The sequence below is a fragment of the Alnus glutinosa genome, chromosome 2, assembly GCF_958979055.1.
Source record: "Alnus glutinosa chromosome 2, dhAlnGlut1.1, whole genome shotgun sequence".
NCBI classification, from domain to species: Eukaryota; Viridiplantae; Streptophyta; class Magnoliopsida; order Fagales; family Betulaceae; genus Alnus; species Alnus glutinosa.
The window spans coordinates 9515211-9539022 of record NC_084887.1 but is presented as its reverse complement, the minus strand read 5'-3'; the positions used below and the strand labels follow the sequence as shown (position 1 = coordinate 9539022).

Below are 23812 nucleotides of genomic sequence, written 5' to 3'. Positions count from 1 at the left end.
CCTCAATCTTATTTCCCAGCTTCTTTGTCAATTCCACCAAGTGGTCCAGTCGCTTGAAAGCTACAACAATTCCTACAAAAAGAAATACAATTCATTGCATTTATATCAATTTAAGCTCAAATTTAATAATTAAACATTATTCCACAATTAAGTATTAAATGCAAGAATTATGATAAAACATGGTATGATAATGCTTTTTTTAATAGAGAAATTATGCACTTTTAAGCACTTATCACAAGTCATGCTTAATAATCGTACCAACCAATAATTCTCTATATCTTTTAGAACAAAATTTTGAGGCACTTACTGACAGGGTTCCTTGATCTCTAGATAGGAGCATTTGCTGAATATCATGATCATTTTTCCCCCCACAAACATTCATATGCTTCTGTAGATTTCCAGTTCCATGTGAACTGTTAGCTATATATTTATGAGCACAAAACTTGCATTTTGCCCATATCCTTGTGTCATTTGGATCTATAGAAGGAAGTGCATCAAAATGGGCCCAAACTTTTGAGGTCTTCCTACACTTCTTCTGGGTGCTTTTGGACCCTATAGTAACAACAAAGAGTGTGCTAAACTATTAGTAGGAGTAGAAACTGCCGCGGTTAAGAAGTTGCAGCCTTCTAAATAGGAACTCACCAATTCGTGTGCATACCATGAAGTTACAAAGGTTGTACCTATAAACCAACCCCCTAAGTCGAAATAGGCACAAGGAAACAGCAATAGACTGGACCAACCTACAAAAACAAAAATTCGAAGATAAAGAGAGAAACAAAGAATATCACTACTGTGTAAACAAATAGTTTGAGAGTAAGCATTACACAATCTCCAAGATCATTTTTTTGGGAAAAAAAAATAAAAAAGAGAATAGATTCTCCATTTTTATACCACATATACCTTATTTTGACACCAAAAAATGGTTTTTATAAATCTATAATTTTTAGAAATCTAGAAATAGAAAAGAATTTTCAGAAATTCATTTGTAATGTAATATGAGTCAAGTCTTTCATAACCAATTTTTTTTTCTTCATATCCACAGTATCTAATTGTGGGGGGCTTTAATAGGTTCTTTCGGTGTAAAAAAGGGGTCCGAATTAGTAAATGGGGTGATCTCCAAACTTAGTAAAGCGATACAAGAAATTCAATATTTGAATCGAAGCTTTATACTATAAGACTTATATGATCTTATCAATTCTTAGAAATTTTTTTTTAGAATAAATCATGAATTTTTCTAGGACAGTATTCAAGATCTCGTCGAAAACTTACAGCAGCTTGCCAAACAAAAGCTAAGAGAAAAAATAGCACAGGTATTACTGGCATAATGTTTACGATTGGATTCAAAAAAGCGTAGGCCTCGAGCAATTTGGCGAAGAAAAAACTATTTGAAGAAAGAGTAGAATTAAAACAGATACATATCAAACTAAAGATATTAATCATAACAAACGTTTTGTTTTGTTCTTGAAGATAATTGTATTTATTTTGATTGAGTTATTAATGTGAGTTATTGTTATTAATAATTAATATTATGGCTTCCTTTACCTTAAGGCTCCTCCCTAAGATAGACTTCAATAACGAGCACAACAACAACTTGAGAGCTAGCGGATCATCACAATTTCTCCCTAAAATATACTCTCTAAGATATGAAGAATTCAATACCTAATTCTGTAAATAATACATGCCAAGAGACCTCTATTTTTAGGCTCAGCAGACCTAAAACAAGTCTGAAACGGATTTCTCTAGGCGGCATCGGGATGGTAGCTGAAAGCGTCTGGACGGACAACTGTGCAACCGATACCATATCAAGGCCTCGTCCAGACGGTATTGTCCTAACGTCCAAACAGTTGCACTTCTACTGCACGTAATTTTCATAATAAGGATTGGCGTTCCGACAGTGTTGCCCTGTCGTCCAGATGGATGCAGCTGTCTTCTTATGTTTGTGTCTGAGAAGGAAATCCATTTTCTTGTCGAATACTAATGAGCGTCCAGAAGCATTGCTGAGACGTCCGGATGGATGCAACCTCTAGCACATGTGAGTCTATATTCTTAAGTTCTATGCGTAAGTCTAGAGTTGTTGCTCCTTGTTGCGAAGTTGGTAAGTCCGGAGTATTGCTTATGGCACGTGTGGTTTATTGTTATTGGAAACTGTGATAATATATAAGAGTGTGATAAACGGTGTGACTTGTACTTGATGATGTGTGGACTTAATGATTTGGGAATAACATTATTGAATCTTGCATGTATATTATGTTTGTGTGCATTGTTTATTTAGTGAGTCTTATACCACTGAGGCCTCAGTACTTCTTATTAAGGTGGTAAACTCATACTTTCACCTGTACGGATGTGGCTATCACCACAACCGTATAGATGGAGCTCCTTTGGATGCAGGTACTGGTGATGCGGAGGATGACTCCGTTGCAAACTTCTTGGAGTACTACAACTAATGCTTGCCGGTTGAGTTGTAGGGGTGGTAGACTTGGATAGTCTCTTTTGATGTATATTTTGTATATGGCTAGTGTGACTTGTAACACTTAGATGATAGCCATTCTTTTGTTATGTATAATCTATGCATAAGCCTTAAACATATAGACGTTAATTGGCACTTTTGTGTAAGGAACAGTTTATATTTATGATGTTGACTTCCACAGTTAGATTTTGTATTCCGTTGCTTGACTTCTCTTACTCTGATATATCAGGTACACGTTAAAGAATGTGTACTATGAAAGTATGAGTTGGCTCAAGGACACGTAGTCATGCCACTGTGATCACTCATTTGTATATTCTCAAAATATAAAAATAAATAAAAAAGGTCGTCATAAATGATGTGGATGCAGACCATTGGGTCAAAGCCATGGAAACCGAGTTAGAATCCATGTATTCTAACAAAGATTGGATTCTTGTAAATGTTGGGGTTTATGTCCTAGATCCCAATGCACTATTGACATATGAGTTTGTTATGAATAAATTTTGTTTTTCATTGATCTATTTTTTGAGCATATGGCATATGATCTTTTACATGCTTAATAATGATTTTGTATATTATGCATGTGAAAGGTCATTGGATTACATTGAATATGGCCTGTGGTGTGAGTAACAAGGTTATCACACAAGGTCTTAGCCCATAATCCTTGTAGTCTTAAAAATTTTATAGTTCGTAGTTGGTAATGGAATTGGGCATTCCGTTACATATAAAATCTTTATGAGTTATCTTAATCAAGCAAAGTTAGAGGCTTCAGGTTGATGTGTAGGTGTTATCCATTGAACAGACAATAGGAAAGACTAATACTCACAAGACTTCTTATGATATTGATTCTAAATTCTGAGAGGATTGTGTACTTAGATGTGAAGTGTAGATCACTTTTATGCATTTATGAGTAAGATCAATATTATGGTCAACATTTTCGGTGCGTTGGGTGATCACAATTATCATTGTGATAAATCTTTTCTCAAGAAGGAATCTAAGTCCTTTATCAAAAAGGATAAGACATTTCCCCTTGAGATACATTTTATGGGTTGGATTATTCTAGTCTCTAGCCAAAGTATTTTGGTATGAAATACGAAAATACAATGTACATGTGATAAGTCTTTCACGAGTACGAGAATAATGGATAAAATCAGTAACTCAAGGATTAAGAGGTAGAGAATTAATAATAGTATCTTTGGCTTTAATTCTAGTACGAAATATTTCATGGAGGAATCAAAAGTTAATATTAAGTAAGTTTAAGGGATTAATTGATTTGATAAAAATAAATAAATACTAGAGTTCAATTACATTTCTTTAGTGGAATTAAATGTAATTAAATAGGAGCTTGGTGATAGTTTCAGAGTTAACTGGGTCACAAGCCTTTTTTTTTTTTTTTTTTTTTTTTTTTTTTTCTTTTGGAGTTCGTCACCAAGCTAAAGTAATTTAACCAAGTTGGGCTTTTTATTTATTAGGTCATTTGTTTTATTTAATTAAAATATGGACTAGAGAGAAACTATACATAAGATGCAACATGGGAGATTGGGCTTGGAGTAAAACCCAAGCCTTTACTCCAAGCCCAAGGACATTAATAGAGATGACGCATGGGCTAGGGAATTATTCCATGGCCGTATCCGTCATGTACCTAGTTAGAGTTCTAGTTCAACGAGAACTTCTACTTCTACTTGTCCTACATTGCTTATATCTCTCACTCTACCAGCTGTTTTTTAAGTAGCCCCAAAAACTACCAGTTGTTTTTTAAGTAGCCCCCTAAACTACCAACCCTAGCACAATGGCCCCACAAACTACCAAATAGTACCAAAAAGACCCATTTGTCGAAATATTCCAATAATAACATTGCCAAGTGTCATATATTCAATTAAAAAATAATAAAATTAATAAAATTATTTTTTTTTAAAAAAAGTTTAGAAAATTTTTTTTAAAGAAAAATGAGGGGTGGCTCTATGGCCGGTTTGGGGTTGGCTGAACCATCCCCAAAAAGCAAAATGGGGGTGGCCGAAACCACCCCCAAGAGCCTTGGGGGTGGCTCGGTCACCCCCATTTGGCCTAGAGGTGGTTCGACCACCTCCAATGGCCAAATCCTTAACATTTTTTTTTTCTCTTTGGCCTTGTGGGGTGGCCAAACCACCCCCAAGGGCCATACCCTCATCCATTTTTTCTTTCTTTCTCTCTCTTTGTCTTGTGGGGTGGCCGAACCACCCCCAAGGGCCACGGGGGTGGTTCGGCTACCACTAGACTGGCCATGAGGGTGGCTAAGCCACCCTTTGGCCAAAATGGAGGGGGGTCGGCCACCCCCATTGGCCAAAATTTGACCGAAAGCCACCCCTTCATTTTTTTTTTTAATTTTTAAATTGTTTTAATTTTTATTATTTTAAAATTGATTATATGACACATGGTAATGGTATTATAGGAATATTTTGACCGAATGGTTCTTTTTGGCACTATTTGGTAGTTTGAGGGGCCACAGTACGAGGGTTAGTAGTTTAGGGGCTACTTAAAAAACGGCTAGTAGTTTGGGAGGCTTAAATGTAATTTTTTTTAAATATAATTATAGACTGATCTACATAATTATTAAGTTTTTAAGAACTAATTTTCTTGAGCTAATTCTCAGAGAAAAAGTTTAAGTTTCAAGAGAAAAAAAAATAATAAAAAAAAGTTGAGAGCTCATACTCTTGGTTATTATTAGTCATTGGTGAGAAGATATGAAAGCTCGTGATCCCAAAGATTGCACGTTTTTTCTTAAGGATCAAAGAAGAAAAGTTTTGCCCTAAAGTCAAGGAGTGGCTGTAATTTTCAAGTAAGTGTTTCTGCTCTACAATTTATTTTTAAAATAACATTTTTCTTCACCTGTTCTTCATAAAGTTCGATCTTGGCTTGAGAATTTTTTTATTTTCCGCTGCGAAAACATGTTTTTGCAAACCGATTCCCAACAGTAGAAGCTCCTAATAGCATTAAACCTATTGGCTGTAAATGAGTTTACAAGAATAAAAGAGGGGTAGATTGGAAGGTTACAACCTTCAAGGCTAGGTTGGTTGTAAAAGGTTTTACTCAAAAAGAAGTGATTGACTATGAGGAAACCTTTTCACCAATAGCCATGCTTAGGTCAATATGAATACTCTTAGCAATTGTCACGCAACTCAATTATGAAATTTGTCAGATGGACATCAAGATTGCCTTTCTAAGTGCGCACTTTATGAGGTCATTTATATGATGCAGCCAGATGGGTTTGTAGTTGAGAACCAGTAAAATATGGTATGCAAGTTGTAAATGTCCATTTATGGACTTAAGCAAGCATCCCTATCATGAAACACGATTTTTGATGAGACAAACACTTCATTTGACTTATAGTAAGTCAACCCTTAAAATGGAGGACTCCTGATAGCCTCATAGACAAAAGTCCAAACATGCGTATGGGTCTACGCCAAATGCCTCCATGGCGACATTTGTAAAATTACCACAATTTTAGAGGTGGATGTGTGAGTCCACGGATCAACAAGCATAATCATTCTGACCAATATGTGTGTGATGTGAGCTCCCTTTACCTTTGAAAATTTCTCTAACTTTTGTTTACTAAACAACTATTACAAAGTTGGGTTTTCACTAAAGGGTCTATTTCTAAAGTCATAGTTGTTTGCAAACCAAGCCTAGAGGTTTGTGTATACATAACAATAAAACTACATATTTTCCTTCGCAATTTATTTACTATGTAAATAACCCCACATACCATAAAATAGAGCAGTAAAACAGTTTATAACATAATAATGTAAAACATCATTTCAAACTTAAACCAATACATAGCATATGTCATGCTTATTTCCATAATACATATACCAATCATATTCACTTATCACATTATCTCACGTTCTCATATCACATATCTCATAAGTCAAACTACATTTTATTTTAGATTCTTATCTCTGTGGTGCATTCAAGACCAAATATTCCTTCTGTGCATATGTTGGCAAATAGGCCTGGTGGGTAACGCCCATAGAGGTTGATGTAGTTAAACATGGTTATGGCGCAATCATTTGTCATGTCATTAATATCATCCGCATAAGGGCATGCAAAGTCCTTGAAACCGTTACAACAACCTGCTGGCAGGAATTTGGGTCCTTTGCATTGGCTTGTGAGGATTGTATAGTTCTTAAACTGAAAGTCTACACTGCATGCTGCACATAATGAAACATGAAATTCCTCGACTAACCTAATCATGTTATAATGACATTATAAAGTCAAAACTAACACTCTATTTGCTTCCAATTTCTTTTTGCTTTTTCTTACAATACTTTTTTTTTTTATCGTAAAGTGGAAGATAAAGCATCCAAATTCAAAACGTTGCGGGTACTTTCCTTTTTTCTTTTATCTTTTCTGAAGTACTAAAATTGTGACACATAAAAAAAAAAAAAATTATCATGTCAATTCATTAAATGGTATAAGACATAACTATCAAAATGAAACCATGCAAAAAAACATAAGAACCAACTTGGCCCGTGAAATTTCTAAGAGCTGAACTTGAAATTTGGATAACTTTTCATGGACAAAACATATTCATTATCCATTACTTAAACTTAACAAAAGTATCTTGAATGCTTGAATCTATATCTATATTTCAAGTATTTGTCAAAATGCGTTAAGTTTTACATTTTAGATACAATGGATTAGATGCGAATTATAAATTAAGCAAGAGATAACCATAGGCCCACATCCTCTTTTTCCTCTTCTCTAGTGACAATAAAGATTATATGTCAACAATAGAGATCCTTTTCTTTCGACAAAAAAACATTTTCCATAGATATTTTCAATATTTTTTGGTGTTTGGCTGCACTTAAAAAACATAGTCAGCCGTAAAACACCCCATTATTGTTCGTAAAACAATTTACACTTTTTTAAGACAAAAACATTTTTTGTTCAAAACTGCTCTTTCCAAACCTTCCCTCACGAAAAAAGAATTACATAAAATATTTTTAGGATGATAGTCAAAAACTTGAAAATTATTAATTTTCTTAGAAAATATTTTCAACAGGAAATGTTTTACATTATTAAACATATTATGTCAAAGAAAATGTAGTTTAAACTCTATAGAAGGAAAAGATAGATAGAAAGAGAGAGAGAGAGAGAGAGAGAGAGAGAGAGAGAATGAATAAAATAAGAAATTAAACCATCCAAAATTATTCAACAATATTACCAATGTTATTTTGACCATTAAAAATTTAACATATCATCCTTAATTGTGATCGATTTATCAATGAGGAACCCAAGAGAGGAGAGCCACATTCACAACACATTGAGATCCGGTGTAATACACTTTATCTAGATTGTCCATTTACAATGGATGGCTGAGATATAGACAATAATTATTACTTTTTTTTTAAAAAAAAAAAAACAAAAAAGATGTTGAGCTTCTGTGTGATTGTTAAGGTGGCCAAAATACCCCATTGGCCATAAGGAATGGTTCGGCTACCACCAACCTGACCATCGGGGGTGGTCAAACCACCCTTTTTTACCAAGGGTGTAGCACCCTACTTAGAAACATAATGATTAAGTTTACTACTTAAGGGTTTAGAGGATACTGAGGGGAAATTAGGAAAAGTGAATAAAATAAACCATTAAGTACCAAGGGAGATTAGGCAAGGGGTTAATTTGGGGATGTTACAAAATGGGTGGTTCAACCACCCCTAAATCGACCATCGGGGGTGGCCAAACCATCCCTTTTGGCCAAGTGGATGGTTCAACTACCCTTAAACCAGACATTGTGGGTGGCAGAACCACCATGTGGCCAAGAACCACTCCCAAACCACCCTTTAGGAGCGGCTAAACCACTCGTTTGGGTGGTTTGGCCACCCAATATTCACAACTACGATCTGGTCTTTATTTATTTGTTTTTAAAATTATTTTCACGATTTGGGCCGTTTATTAATTCAAATGGATAACCCAAATAAAATGTATTGCCTCGGATCTCAATTCATCGTAAACAATTAGTGCACATATTTTCAGTTGCATCACTAGTATCATAATAAATGGAAAAACGAAAACTATAGAGCAAAACAGGAATAGTTATAAAAAAATGGTACGTTTCTTGATCTGAAGGAGAGCACGGCTAGCAGATCCACGTGATTCAAATATTTCTTCTGCAATAGTAAATAAGAAAAAATAATCATTAAAAAAATGGCCATTTAATTATGTTCTATATTCAAGAACTCATAAAGAATATGTATACAAATTATATGGGAAAAGAAAAAGAATTTACTTGAAATGAAGGTGGAAGAGGAGGCCAATCCTGTCAAAAGAAAGAAGGAGAAGAGAAACAAATAAAGAAAATGACCCAAAGAAGTCATCTTTTCCAATGGTTTCTTCGGAGACCCGGCTGTGGAGGCTGGCATGGTTCGACTTTCCACAGTTCGTTAACAAACTTTTTATCTCAATGGATTTTTATAGTGGGGAGATTTGTTACACACACACACACACACACACACACACACACACACACACACACATATATATATATATATATATATATATATATATATATAGAGAGAGAGAGAGAGAGAGAGAGAGAGAGATGAAGAGGGAGGATAGGAAAAAGTTGCAAGAAATGTGGTGGGAAAGAAAGGTGTATGTAACAAAATGTTATTTGCATACACAACACATGTAAAATGATATAAAATAACATCTCTTGATTGTTTTGTTGGGTTGGCTTTTAAGAGAGTGGCGACAATCACTTACGTTATTACAACGTTTGTGTCTTTTTGATTCGTTATGAGTCAATATAGTTGTTAGGACCTACATGGTGAATGTGTTCCACATCATTTCTTCATGCTTACAGCTTCTATGCCAAATACTTGCCATAACAACTTTCTGGTGTTGTTTTGTGGAAAGAAATCCTGCAATTTTTTGACTGTCAGTCTAATGAACAAAAATAATATTATGCATATCAGAAGAACTAAAATACAAAATGACCATAATCATATTCTAGGCCATAGACTTGATCTGGAACACATACAATCATCCAAAGGAAGTCAACATTGCATAGTTTTGAAAGTATTATAAAAAAATGAAACAATATGTTTTCCACAAATTGGAGCCAAATCCAGTTGAACTAAAATAAAACAAGAATTACTAAGCCACTAGTGACCATGGATAACACACAAACAATTATTCTTTTTCATAGGGAACTATCTTTTTCGAACATACTTAAAGTAGGGTTTTCATGCGTGTAAGAATATGAGGGCTTTGAACTCTTTTTGCATTGATGTAACCCCATTTTACAGGTTCCACATGTTAAAATATATTACGAAATTTGATTTTATATTATGGGATTGATTTCAGCATTGATTGTGATCAAATCAAATCATATTTGAATATATTTAAATTAGAATGTAGCCTTTAGGACTTTGTCCTGTGAATGTAGGCCATAGACCAAATCGCATAAATCTCTGTGTTTACTTTTTTTATTCCACTTCAATTTTATTTCGTGGTATCATAGCCTTAGGCTAAAGTCAATGTCCGATCCCAGTCTTGTGCACTCTTTTCTTTCATTTTCCTTTTCAAGACACAAAAATCCTTCTGCTTCACTTTTGTGTCTCTTCATTTTATCTCGTCAGTCCTTGACCACACACACAAGATGCAATTTGGGTTCATGCCCAAAGTACAAGACATATAAAGTTTTCTTGAAGAAAAAAAATAATAATAATCTCGTCTGGTCAAAGAGTAACTAACACCACTTCCGGCAGCCTTATGCTTCCTCCAATGACCATCCTCTTGCCGTTACGGTCTACCGTTGTTGTGTCTTTGCCAACCGCCCATGGCCCAGCACTACCATCCACTGTTTTCATTTGTCCTCACTCCTCGCTAGCAACTACCCTACTTACTCTGCTGCAACTTTCAGTAGCTGGTGAAGGCTTCTCAAACACTGTTATACTATTATCTCCGGCTCTAGCACTAGTAGCCATGTCATCGTCTCTAAACCGTATTGACCCAGCACCTCTTCTCATTCTGCCAGACCTACTGTTCTTCACGAATAGTTGCTTCAATTTGAGGTTTGGCTGCATCATCAAACCACTCAACTCGAGTTTCAGCATCTATCAACCTAATTGTTTCTTTTTGGCACCTAATTCTATTTGCCCTTAAATTTGTGGATCCAATTAAGCAACTATGTTATTGATAGCTAGAATGGATTTTGAACAATTTGTAGGCTTATTTAGGGTTTTGTTTCATTCAAAATGAAAAACCAAAAAGAAGATCGATAAAAAAATAAAATAAAATAAAAAAGGCCCAAGAGGCATATGTTTGGCCCATGTGGCCCATCTTTTGGCCTTTTGTTGTCCCAACATTTTGGCATTGTTGGTCTTGTTTAATGACCCTGGCCTGACCATTGTGGCATTGTTTAAAGACCTATGCCCATTTAAGGCTATACTTGGCTTCATTTCAGCCCTTTGTTGGCTTTCATTTTGGCCATTTGTTGGCACATGATATAGTTTGAAGATGTAACGTCAAAGATGTTAATTAAGTGTTAAAAATATGAATTAAAGTAATTAAGTGATTAATTAGGTAAAATAAGGAAAAAAAACACTTAGGAAACATTTAGAATTGAGTTTCTGAGTTATGCGTCCAAATGGACCAATTTTGTGTCCGAACAGGTCAAGCAGTAGAATCATGTCCCCTGGCGTGTCCGGATGGCTTGTGGACGGGTTAGGTAGTAGGTTCACTTCTCGGCACGTGTCTGGACTAGCAAATCTTGTGTCTGGACGGGCTTGGCAGAAAGTTGTATTTTTAGCGAGTGTTCGGACAGCCCATTAAAGTGTCCAGACAGGCCTTAGTAGAACTTGCCGGAAGCGAATTTTTAGCTCATTTCTTCCCCATTTCTCTCCTCTCAAATGATTTCTCTCCATCCTCTCTCCTAGGGTTTAAAATAAACCCTAGATTTTGGTAGATTGAAGCTTCCAAACTCAAATCTGACACCACAAACGTGATCATTGCTACAAGATCTACATTTTCTCCGATCATTTTAAAGTAACTCTGAAAATCCTAGTTCCTCTAGATTTTGTGTAGATTTTTGAGAGTTTGAGTTTGATCTCTCAAGTTTCTTTAGGTATTGTGTATTTTGAAGTGTTTTACACAATCTCCAAGCATTGGGTTTAACTTTTGGTGAGAAAGCAAGGTAAGACCCAAAACCCTAGATTTTTCTAAGTGTTGTAAAATTAGCAATTTGTGTTTCTAACCCTAAGATAATCTTATGGGCTATTGTTATTAGTTAAGGGGTTGTCAAATGGAACCCTATAAATTTGTGGGTTTTCCATGGGTCTTAATTCTTGTGCAATTCAAGAACTAATTGGAAATTTAGAGTTATAAAATACTATATGTTTGTATTAATTGTTATCACAATATATTGTACAGTGATACATTGCGTGGCTTACAAGGAAGATTTTTTCATAGCCAATTGTCAACCAACCTAAGTGAGTATTCGACTCACTGAGAAAAGATATTACCTTTTGTGAAGCTTTTACGATGAAATGAAAGTTAGATTTATGATAAAACCGAGCCAATAATATTTTGAGATTATATATGCTTGTGATTGATTTGAATACCTTCAATTATATTAAGTTATGTCTTAAGATGATTTCAAATGAGTTAAGGATTTATGTTACAATGAGAATGATGTAAAAAGCATGAAATGTTGAAAATTGCATAAGTGTCTGAAAGCATGAACACGTATGATGTAAGTCACGAAAGCACAAGCATGTACGTGGAACAAAACGCTGAACTAAAGACCCTTGGGCTGCTTACCCCAAGGCACCATGCAATAACACCATTGGCTTGCGTACCCCTTGACAGTATGAAACGAAAGACTCTTGGGCTGTGTACCCCTTGGCACCATGAAATGAAAGACCCTTGGGCTGCGTACCCCTAGGTACAATGAAACGAAAGACCATTGGGCTACATGTCCCTCGGCACCAGAATGAGACGAAAATAGATGATAAGCATGTATAGCATGATGATGTAGTTTTTTTCAAGCAAGAATATATCAATAATAAATTACCACTCGCAATAGAACGAATCCTTGTAGGATAAGGCTATAGAGAGAGTGTCAAATCTCAACGACTGTAAGGGTGTTGTTATCAAGTTTATGAAGATTAAAAATAATTTAAGAAGAGATTGTTGATTTTGTTGTTGACTAAAGTGCATAAAATGAATGCAAAAAGGAATTGAAATATGAGAGAGAGAGAGAGAGAGTAGAGTATTGACTTCACCGCTATCTGCACGTCAATGATTAATCAAATAAATTCATTCTATGCATGCTATAAATAAACAAGAAAGTACCTTATTAAAGAATAAGTATAGTCCATCTTCGGTTGGCACGGATTGCTCACCTAACCTTTAAGATGCAGTACGACCCGTCTTCCCTAGATATGGATTATCTAATTCTTTAATAGGATACATATAATCAATGGAATGGTATAACTCATCTTCAGCTGGCACGAACCGTCTACCTAAATTACACTATACTAGGGTATAGTACGATCCGTCTTCCCTGAATATAGCATATCTAACCCTCTTGATCATATGTCAATTAAACCCGTTGTATAATCATCACTCTCATAATCACAGAAAATAAGAATGATTTGAGTTCAATAAAAGTAAAAAGCTTTCTAATCTTGCTCATTTGGTTGCGTCTGTCGCAGGATTAGAAAGCTTTCTAAGCTTGAATGTTTTCGACTTATCTATGCATCCAAGTATTGGAATATCAAGTTTGATCTAATAAGTCGAATGTTTGGTCGAAACTATGATATAGCCATGAGTGTATGAGATATCAAGTAAAATGGTAATATCCAGTATTGATAAGACCCTAATCATTGATGATAATGTATCAGTACTATCAACAGTCAAAATCTAGACATTGTTTGAATGGACTGTTGAAAAGTTCTCATAGTGGTTTGCCTAAAAAATAAAAGTTGTTACTTTTGTAGGTGAAATAATAAGTTGGAGAGGTATAACAACAAGGGAGTTCTTAACTCAATACTAGACCAAAAGTATTTTGGGAATCAATGAGACGCAAGTGTAATCTCAAAAGAAAGAGATATCTCTTAGGGAGAATTTCTTCTGAAGATAAAACAGAGGCATGGTTCTAATTAGACTAAGTCTTTTTCACAACTTACTTGCTTTGGTGAGACTGTGTCCAAAACTCCAATTGGTTCAATGATACTTTTATATAATTGTATAATATTGAGCATTTGGCATATGCATTAATGTTTTACATGTACATATATGTTTGAATATTTTCATATTATATAAATGTAAGGTACCTAATGCTCCGTTTGTTTCGACTTAAAATGGTTTTCCGTTGTAAAATATTTTTGACGAAATCATTTTTAGAAAAAATGATTTTCTTGAAAATATTTTTCGGCGTTTGACTCGTACAAAAAAATTACGAAAGGCGAAAATGCAACTGCCGCCGGAATTCGGCAACGTTCGGTCACCGTTGCCTGATTTCGGCTCATATGTTTGGCTTGATTCGGCGAAAATGGCCAGATTCCTCCAGATCCGGTCAGATCCCGACCATTTTGGTCAGATCCGGCCGTATCCCGGCCATTTTGGCCAGCATACGGCCATTTCCTCCGGATCCTATTAGATCCGACCGGATCCTGGCCATTTTGGCCAGATCCATCCAGATTCGACCGTATCCTGGCCATTTTGGCCAGATCCAGTCAGATCCGGTTGGATCCCGACCATTTTGGCCAGATTCGGCCGGCTTCTGACCATGGCCGGATTCCGGCCAATTTCATCCGGAATCTAGTTTGCCGACATCCGGTGACGGTGGCCAGATGTTGTCGAATTCCAACGCCGGCAGTAATCCTGTGGCCAGATGTTGGCGGATTTCGGGGCTGCCTAGATTTCGACGACCGACCATTGCCGGATTCCGGCAATCAAATATCAAACGTGCGTGCAAGGACGAAGAGTTTAATTTCGGAAAACGATTTACGATTTTTAAAACTATAAATCCTTTTCCAAAAATTAAAGAAGCTTTTACGGTCAAACTGAAAATAATTTTCGTTAATCATTATTTTTGCCCTTACCAAACACCGTAAAATGCCGAAATCATTTTACGCCGAAACAAACATAGCATAAGTTACATTGTATTTGACTATGGTCTGAATAAACATTCAAACTCAGTAAATGGTTGCGTCGGTCACTTATCTTGCCTATTTGATCCAAGTGGCAAAAACAAAAACATAATCTAGACCATAGGGTCATGCCTGGATAATGATAAGCTCATGATTGTCATGCATGCATGAAAGTCATGTCATACTATGCAATTTATCCATATCTTTTACCTGAATGCAATGATAAATACTTACATGACATTTCTTATCCTTTCAATATTTCACATTCCAAAATGTAATGACCCACCCCCCAACGACATAATATTTTTTGCTTTTGGCTCCCTTGAACCAGACTTCACATAATGTTACCCATCCTGGTACTACTCTCTCATAAGCACGCTTAACTGCGAAGTTCTAATAAGTTCATGGCCATCAAGACTTTAAAACGTGTTGTGTCAAGAATAATGCGAATGTACATATAAGCACATCGTCATTCCTATACCCAGGCGATGTGAAACGTCACAATCACCTCCTATTGGGACCTAGCGTCCTCGTTAGCAACCATTATAGGATAACGCCATTTTTGGCATTCCAGCAACTACCAGCTGGTGACCCTTATAGGCTTGTGCACGCTCCCCCCATCTCAAGTTGGGCAATAACTATGATATCATTTATAACGACCCACTTCCAACGATACAATATTGTCCGCTTTTGGCTCCCCGAACCAGAGTTCTTAGGATGTCACCCATCCTGGTATTACTCTCGCATAAACATGCTTAACTACGGAATTCTGATAGATTCATTAACATCACAGCTTTAAAACGCGTTGTGTCAAGAATGGTGTGAATATATATATATATATATATATATATATATATATATATAAGCACATCCTTAGAGTGCACATCGTTTACAAAATATTTTCATGCAAGTAGTAAGTATGCATATTTCATATATAAAATAATATGCCAACAAAAAGATATGACAGTATCCAAGTATGCATGCATAGTAAGCATGCATATTTCATGTAATATGCAAGATGCAAAAGTACTTTGTTGGACTTATGCATGCATTCAAGTATTGAATATCAAGTTTGATCTAATAAGTCTAATTTTAGGTCAAAACTATGATATAGCCATGAGTGCATGAGATATCAAGTAAAACGGTAATATCCAGTATTGATAAGACCCTTATCATTGATGATAATGTATCAATACTATCAACAGTCAAAATCCAGACATTGTTTGAATGGATTGTTGAAAAGTTCTCATAGTGGTTTGCCTAAAAAATAAAAGTGGTTACTTTTGTAAGTGAAATAATAAGTTGGAGAGATATAACAACAAGGGAGTTGTTAACTCCATACTAGACCAAAAGTGTTTTGGGGCTCAATGAGACGCAAGTGTTATCTCAAAAGAGAGATATCTCTTAGGGAGAATTTCTTATGAAGATAATACAGAGGCATGGTTCTAATTAGACTAAGTTCTGTTAAATTTTTTTCACAATTTACTTGCTTTGGTGAGACTAGTGTCCAAAACTTCAATTGGTTTAATGATGTTTTTATATAATTGTATAATATTGAGCATTTGAAATATGCACTAATGTTTTACATGTACATATATGTTTGAATATTTTTATGTTATATACATATAAGGTACCTAAGTTACATTGTATTTCACTATGGTCTGAGTAAAGGAATTATCACACAGAAGATCATAGTCATAGGCCCTTGTAACTTATAAAAGATTGTTCGTAGTTGTAAATGAAATTGAGAAATCCACTTAGACTATAACATGTCAACCTCAATGATTTGTCTTGATTAGGAGAAGCAAGTAGGGCTTCAGGTTGATATATTGGTATAAGAGCAAGGTAGTGACATACACCAAACGGACTATGTGAGTTATCATTCTTTTAACACCATAATAAAGAGTGGTGTACGTGTATGGCGACTTATAAATAGTTATTCTAAATTCTGAGATGATTGTGAATTCAGATGTAAAGTGTAGGTTATTTTGATGTATTCATGAGGGAGATCTTTCCATTGTTAACATTTCCATCCATTGGATGATCGCATGTAGCATTGTGGGAACATCCTCTTCAAGAAGGAATCCAAATCTTTTGACAACAACAAAGTGATAGGAAATATTTCACTTAATGTACATTTAATGAGAATGATTACTCTAAAGCTCCGGCTTGAGTGTTTCAGTGGGATTACTAAAACTTATATGTAAAAGGTGAGATGACATCTCATAGAGTGCAAAAGGATAATCATGTAATTAAATCAGGTTATCAAGAAAAAGATGAATTGAACAAATTAGCAGTATATGGACTTTGATTTAACTACAGAATGATTTCACGAATGGGTAATATGTAATAAGTAATATGTAATAAATAAGTATGTCACATTGATTAATTCATTAAATAAAAAATACATATTAAAGTGCAGTCACTTTTGTTTAGTGGAATCAATTGTTTTTAATAGTGTCGTGTAAAAAATATCACATGCCTATTGAAGCAAATTGTATATATATATATTTTTTTTTCCTTTAGGTCACTCTTTAAGCTAATGTAAATTGACTATAATATCCCAAATAATTAATAACCTTTTTATGAAAGAATAAAATGACCTTACACAAATTTTTATAAGTTTCAAATACTGCAAATTCCTTACAAAGAAGAAGATTAAATTGTTTTATTTTTCAAAAGCCACGACGCACAAACATTCGAAGTTTTATTGGAACGATCAACAGAGAATGTTCGGAGTTTGCTTCAAACGATTGCTGAAGAATGTTCAAAATATCCTTCGAACGATCGCTCGTACGCAGGTAATTTTTTTTTTCTAAAAAAAGAAGGGGGACCATTCTTGACCTTACATGCGAATGTTTCCCTATAAGACTGGCTAATATGAACTCTAGACCATTCCCATTAGTTTTTTCAGCCTACCTTAGACTGTGAGAGAGACGAGAGAGAAAGAAAGAGGAGGGTACTTTTGGAGGTTTTGATCTCTCTAAGCTTGGAGGATTCCTACCTAAGGGTAACCTCACCTTCAATCTCTTATTTTTTTCATGTGTGATTTACTATTTAAATACATGCTACGACTTGCTTAGTTGTTTGATTAAATAAAACATGTGGTTTTGATAAAAATAGTTTTGTTATTAAGTTTTTACACGGGAATATGAGGACTTAATATTATGCTATTCATTTTCTAAAAGATAGTAGTAACCTCTATGTTCTGAGAAGTTGGATTATTGCATGTATATTGGTGTTTAGGTTAAGTTTTAATTCTTGATCCAGGGTAACAAACATTCGACCCTTGAGGAACGAACGATCAAACCTGCCAGGGAATAGATAATTAAGGAGGTTAAGTTATAGTTTCTACTAGGAAATGAACGATTGACCCATATAGATGAACGATTCGATAGCTAGCAAACGAACGTTCGAATATCAAGAAACAAACGTTCCTATCTAAAAGAATACGTTTACATAATTTTTATGAAGGATTAGGGTCTTTATCGATTGTTTAGGGTTTTGCATATTGAGATTAGGACCTCTAACGTGTTTGTGTCTAATAATAAAGTGTGATTTGTAGTGATTTGATGATTACGATGTCCCAGATTGTGGATGCGCGATTGAGGTAAGTAAATGCTAACGAAATTGATTTCACTTTAACATGTGATATGTCAGAAGAATGAGCATGCTTTACTTTTCAAAATAATATGTTATGAGCTTACTGATTTTATAACATATTTCTACTGTTTCAAATGGATAAATGCTTATATATGATTTTCTTAAAGTAAATGAATAGTATTTGCATCGTATGAAATGACCAGTCCGTGTGGTATAATGGTAAATGACTTACTATTATACGAGCTTGACCATATGGTCAAAGAAACTTACTTTTATGTTTGGCCTTAGATCTAATGATTTTTTTGTAACCGGTGCCACATGTATGGATGGTGTCACCATTATGGCTTTGCTAGTAGTGTGGCCATCTGTGGTTGGATTCGGTCGGGTTGCTAGTATAAGATGGCATGCAGCAATATCCGAGGCACTGATATTGTACTACGTGTCCCTCGGGACAGCGCCAACCCTACCAAGAAGAGGTTAAGGGCTTGAATAGACCATATGGAGGATAGTTATAATTAAATGAATATGTATACATTTTTAAATAGCATGATTTTCATGCATTAAAATATCAATGATTTTTACCGGAATCATGCCTCACCATTCTTTAAAAATGAAACTACATTTTTAATGGCATAATAGCAGAGGCTTTTGTGAAAACTCAAATTTAATATTCCAGAGTTATGAACTGTCACCTAAAGGCTTAATGCATAACTGATTTTGTAATAATTTACTTTCAAAGTCATAGACTTACACAATTATTCTCTTCCACTATGAAATACCTCGGCGTTTTGAAGAATAGCAGGTTGTTAGGCAGTAGAGTGAGAAATTCGCTAGGATAAAGGTGCCAAGTGAATAGCTCATATTGTCAGGTTCAATTAGTAATGGTTAACTGTTATTGTGATGGAAATATTTGTTTGGAAGCTCTAAGTCTTTGATTGATAATACATTTTTCGCTTAAAGACTTACTATTATAATTTTCAAATTATTAATTCCGCTTTATGCTATAGTATACTTTGATAATTATTGTAGTGTAGTGAATGCAGAAAATTACCAGTTAATTAGTTTGATGACACTACGAGTAATGCTCCAAGTTAAATAAATATAATTATTTAATTTTGAGGGCGATAAAATCACTTTCCTCAAAGCAATTGGAGTTTGTTTGCCTGTTGTTTCGTGTGACCAAAGATTCGGGTCACACATTTACTTTGGTTTTCTTATGACCCCTAAACATAGCCGTATCAATCTCTTATTTGTATAGCATGTTCAAAACACATAGAAATCTAATGATAATATCTTTTTATCATTTAAATGGCGTTTGTCATTTATTATAAGAGATATAATTTTTTGGGCGTCACAGCAGAACACTCCAAGAGGCTAGGAAAACGAAATTGAGGCTAGGTTTAGCTTAAGGGGTGGGGGGTATTTATAGGCATAAACCATCGTTTAAGAGCTTTAAAATCACTTGAAATCACACATCATTGGGCTGTGATCGATCACCCCATATCATGCCACCCTTGTGATCGATAACCAACTCAAAAAATGACGTTAGTGTCATTTTGGGTATATTTTTCCATTATTTTAATTCAACTTTGATGTCCACTAACCTTTGGATCTAAATTACTAATTTCTTAACTCTTGTTTAGGCAGAGGTGTTATAAATATGCAACAGAAAAGATTCATAATTACCTCTAACAATATTTGCTAAAGTGAATCAAAGAACCTCAATAATAGAAAGGCTGAAGAAATATTTAGTATGGAGGTGTCTTTTAACCTATGCTCACTAATTTCTTCTCGATGGAGTATATATGCTCTATATTTATAATCTAAGTCAAGGACCCTCAATTAAAACTTTTCCTTAATTATTCCTCACATGAAGAAATAATTTTGATTTTGATTTCACAAATAATTTCTTATATGGAATAAATTATTTAACACCTTTAACTATGATTAATTAAATCAAATGTGACATATGGACCACACTTTATAATTAAGAGATTTCTAACATAATTTTCTTGTTTCTTCTTAGAGGTATTTTTCCCACCATCCTTTATATATATATTCTTATTAGAATTGGCATTCAATTTTAGAGCAAAGACATGCTTGATCATATGCCTTAAGCTGTTTAGAATCCAGTATTTCAACTAAGGGTATACAATCGGTTGCGGTTGCGATTATTTGGTCATAACCGCATTTGTAACCCCAATCAAGGTACTTGGTTATTCCCATTTCAATAACCGCAACTGCAACCACAACCGGCTATACCGGTTGCTTTTTTACCAATCGCCGGTTATCCGATTATTAACCGGATAAATGATTTTCATATATTGTTGAATCTTTTTTGTTCTTTTATTAATCCAATATTTGGCCGTTCAATATTCAATGCTAAATAGTAAATAGTAAATATTACTGTCACCATTCATTCAATATAAATAAAATGATTGCAAATAAAATCATGTAAGATGAGCTTGGCCTTTCTCCCTTCCCAAATAAATACTGCAATTTCCTAACCTCGTTTTTTCCCATTTTTCTTGTGTTGTAGTCCAAAGTTAACAACCAAACCTTGAATCACATTTCGTCTCAATCATGAGCATGGCTTCTTAATCATGACTGGTATGTTCCATTTCGGAGGCCTCCTATAATACCAAGAGCAACTAATAAATTTAATTAAAGGAAAACCAATAACCCATTAATTAATTGATCACACCTTCTAGCGCTCGTTAGATTGAACGTTAACTAAAAAGTTATTTAAAATATTAAGACTGCTAATACTTGGTGCAGCTCTCGTTTGCGACAAGTCACGTTGATTCAATTAAATATTGTTAATTATATGTATGTACTTAATAAATATAATGTAATGAGCTATCAGATGGCACGACATTTTTAATGCATAAACCAATCGAGACTTGTGGCTCAATTAGACCGCCTGTCTAGTTTGTTGTGGCATGTGGTTATGCTTAAAAATGTGCATGTTGCTTCTTCATTCTTTTTGGGTTCAAACATCAAATTTGTTCTCTTTGGTTTAATTGCGGATACGTTTGTTATATATATATATATATACACACACACACATACACAAATATATGCTATAACTGGTAACCGCAACCGGGTACCTGATTATCCGGTTGTCATTATTTCCGATTTTTTGGTTTTTCCGGTTAGCGGTTGTTGGCGGTTATTAATGGTTACCAGTTATTTCTGGTTAAAAACCGCCCTGCTTGTACATCCCTAATTCCTACAACTCATCTATACACCATTCTTGGATTAAGTGTCCATCATAACAGACAGCCTTACATATTCTCTCAAGTCTACCGGTGATGGTCTTTGATAATAAATATTAGTATTGGTTAAAGACACAATGACTTCTTCCATACTCTAGATTGTTAGTGGATGTGTGGGGTAAAGATTGTGAGTTGAATTTTTTTTTTTTTTTTTTTGAGTAGTAATAAGAAGTGATTGATGTGATATAAAGTAGAAATAATTTGTATGGAAAAGTGAAAAAATTTCATTTTGTAGTGTATTTTTTTTATTCGAATAATAATAAAAAATTATAATTTGATATAAAAAGTGAAAAAAGTTAAAATATTTTTAAGTTGATTGTTTTTAAAAAAAGTGAAAATAAGAGAAGTAAATGATGTGTTGGTTACTGAACACACCTATATCTAGCAGAGAACTGTTGACTTAACATCTCAGGCTTTCTTCTGTTAACAACACATTAAGGTGTTTATGTTTTCCCTTGCCAAAGAAGTATAATTTTGCCACACAATTTACCAATTTTGAATCCATTTTCAATTTATATGAGGCTTTTTTCCAATGTCTTAAAAATGGCAGCCCTTCATACCTTCTTTGTTTCAAAGTGGGTATGGGAAGTGTCTTCTTTGTGGGTTCGTTTGAGTTGCAATTTCAAAATATGAGATTTAATAATAGTGATTTTAAAACATACATTTTGAAAATGTAATTTTTAAAAACATAGTTAAGCTTTTGATAAAATCATAGTTTGACCTTTAAAATTACAATTTAATCTTTAAAATTGTGTTTTTAAAAACACACGATTGCGATTGAAAACACACACACACACACACACACACACACACACACACACACACACATATATATATATATATATATATATATATTTACATTTTTAAATCACATTTGTTTTTTTAAAAAAAAAACACACTTCCAAATCATATATTTTTTACAATTTTGTTTAAAATTGCAATGTCAAATGTACCATAAGAAGGTTTTTGCTATCCTAGCGGTCTATCTTCCTATAGTTTGTAGATGGATATTGGTATAATTAGCCTGTACTATAAGGCTAGTATGGCAAACACCAAGGTGGTGGTACTCTGCCACCGCTAACTACATTATTTATTTATTTATTTTATTAGTTTTTCTTGAATTTTTTTATTTTTTGATGCAATAATTTTAAATGATGCGACAAAGTTAATACATATATGTATGAGAAATTTTATTGAATATGACGTAACCATTAATTTAATATACCTTTAAAAAATTTAAGGGAAGAAGTGATTTGATAACAATGCATATCTTAAGAAGTGATTTATGTGTTTTAAGTCATACCGAGGATTATGCTTAGGTGCTTTTATTTTCTCTCTTTCTTATAAAATACTTAAAACTAGATATTGACAATTGAAAAAACTACGACAACTACGCTATAGGTTTTGAGATATGTTATTTTCACAACTCTTTCACAACAATACTGATGTATCCAACGTTTTTTTTTTTAAAAATAAAAATAAAATAAAAATGCTGGACACATCAACATTACTGTGTAATTGTTGTACGAAATTGTTGTGCAACTAATACATCTCATAGGTTTTTTACCGCACCAAAGTGGATAAAATGTTAAGAGATATGTTAGCTGTACAACAATGCTAATGTGTTCTGCATTTTTTTTTTTTTAAACAAAATGTTGGACACATCAGCTTTGTTGTATAATTGTTATATAAGAGTTGTACAAATAACATATTTCAAATGTTAAACGGTTGGACCTTTAGTAATTATTATTATTATTTGTTTTTTATTTTTTTGAAGGGATTATTATTATTTGTTTTTGAAAAAGAAATGTTCATATTTTTTCTTATCGCCCGAAAAAGAAGAAGAAAAAGAAAGAGTCAATGCAAGCTGACATGGCAAGATCTAGGTATATAAATATATCTGTTACTTTTGATCAGATATCAGACGGTTACTGGGTTATCCCCCATTTTCCACGGCATCCAAGGGTGTGCATAGTGCATTTCCACAAGTCAATCTGTAGAAACAGAGGCGCACTAGCTTTGCCCGTCTCGTTCAAACAGAGGAGGTAATTGCGAGAAGGGAGAGAGACCAAAGACCCAAACCAGCACCAACAAGGAGCATAACAACAACAGAGGTTTGATCTTTGACCATTCCATATATCTATCTGAATCAATATTTCAGTTTTAGGTCCGAAAACATAGTACCCAAGTGAGGGATTCGATGAAATTTCGTTGCATTTGGATCTAATTGGGTCGAATTTGAGTCAAATTTCGATGACCCATTAATGGAAACTAATTTTAATTAATGGGGTTCTTTCTTGGTTAAAATTATGGGAGTTTTTTTTTTTTTT

The 23812-nt window shown here is 34.2% G+C and overlaps 2 protein-coding genes across 2 annotated transcripts in view; one reads left to right on the top strand and one right to left on the bottom strand.

The window, feature by feature from the left end:
• Nucleotides 1-6302: 6302 nt before the first annotated feature.
• Nucleotides 6303-8817, bottom strand: LOC133859411 (GPI-anchored protein LLG1-like). The gene is made up of 3 exons (XM_062294813.1): nt 8730-8817; nt 8554-8610; nt 6303-6651 (listed from the first exon to the last, which is right to left on the bottom strand). Exons 1-3 carry the CDS (start codon nt 8815-8817, stop codon nt 6386-6388), a joined length of 411 nt encoding a protein of 136 aa, XP_062150797.1. The 3' UTR covers nt 6303-6385.
• Nucleotides 8818-23429: 14612 nt separating this feature from the next.
• LOC133860937 (phospholipid-transporting ATPase 2) overlaps nt 23430-23812 on the top strand; it is a 30470-nt gene continuing 30087 nt past the window's right edge. Inside the window, exon 1 of the mRNA XM_062296612.1 lies at nt 23430-23596. The gene's annotated coding sequence lies outside the window, so the exon portion shown is untranslated. The remainder of the gene's footprint in view (nt 23597-23812) is intronic.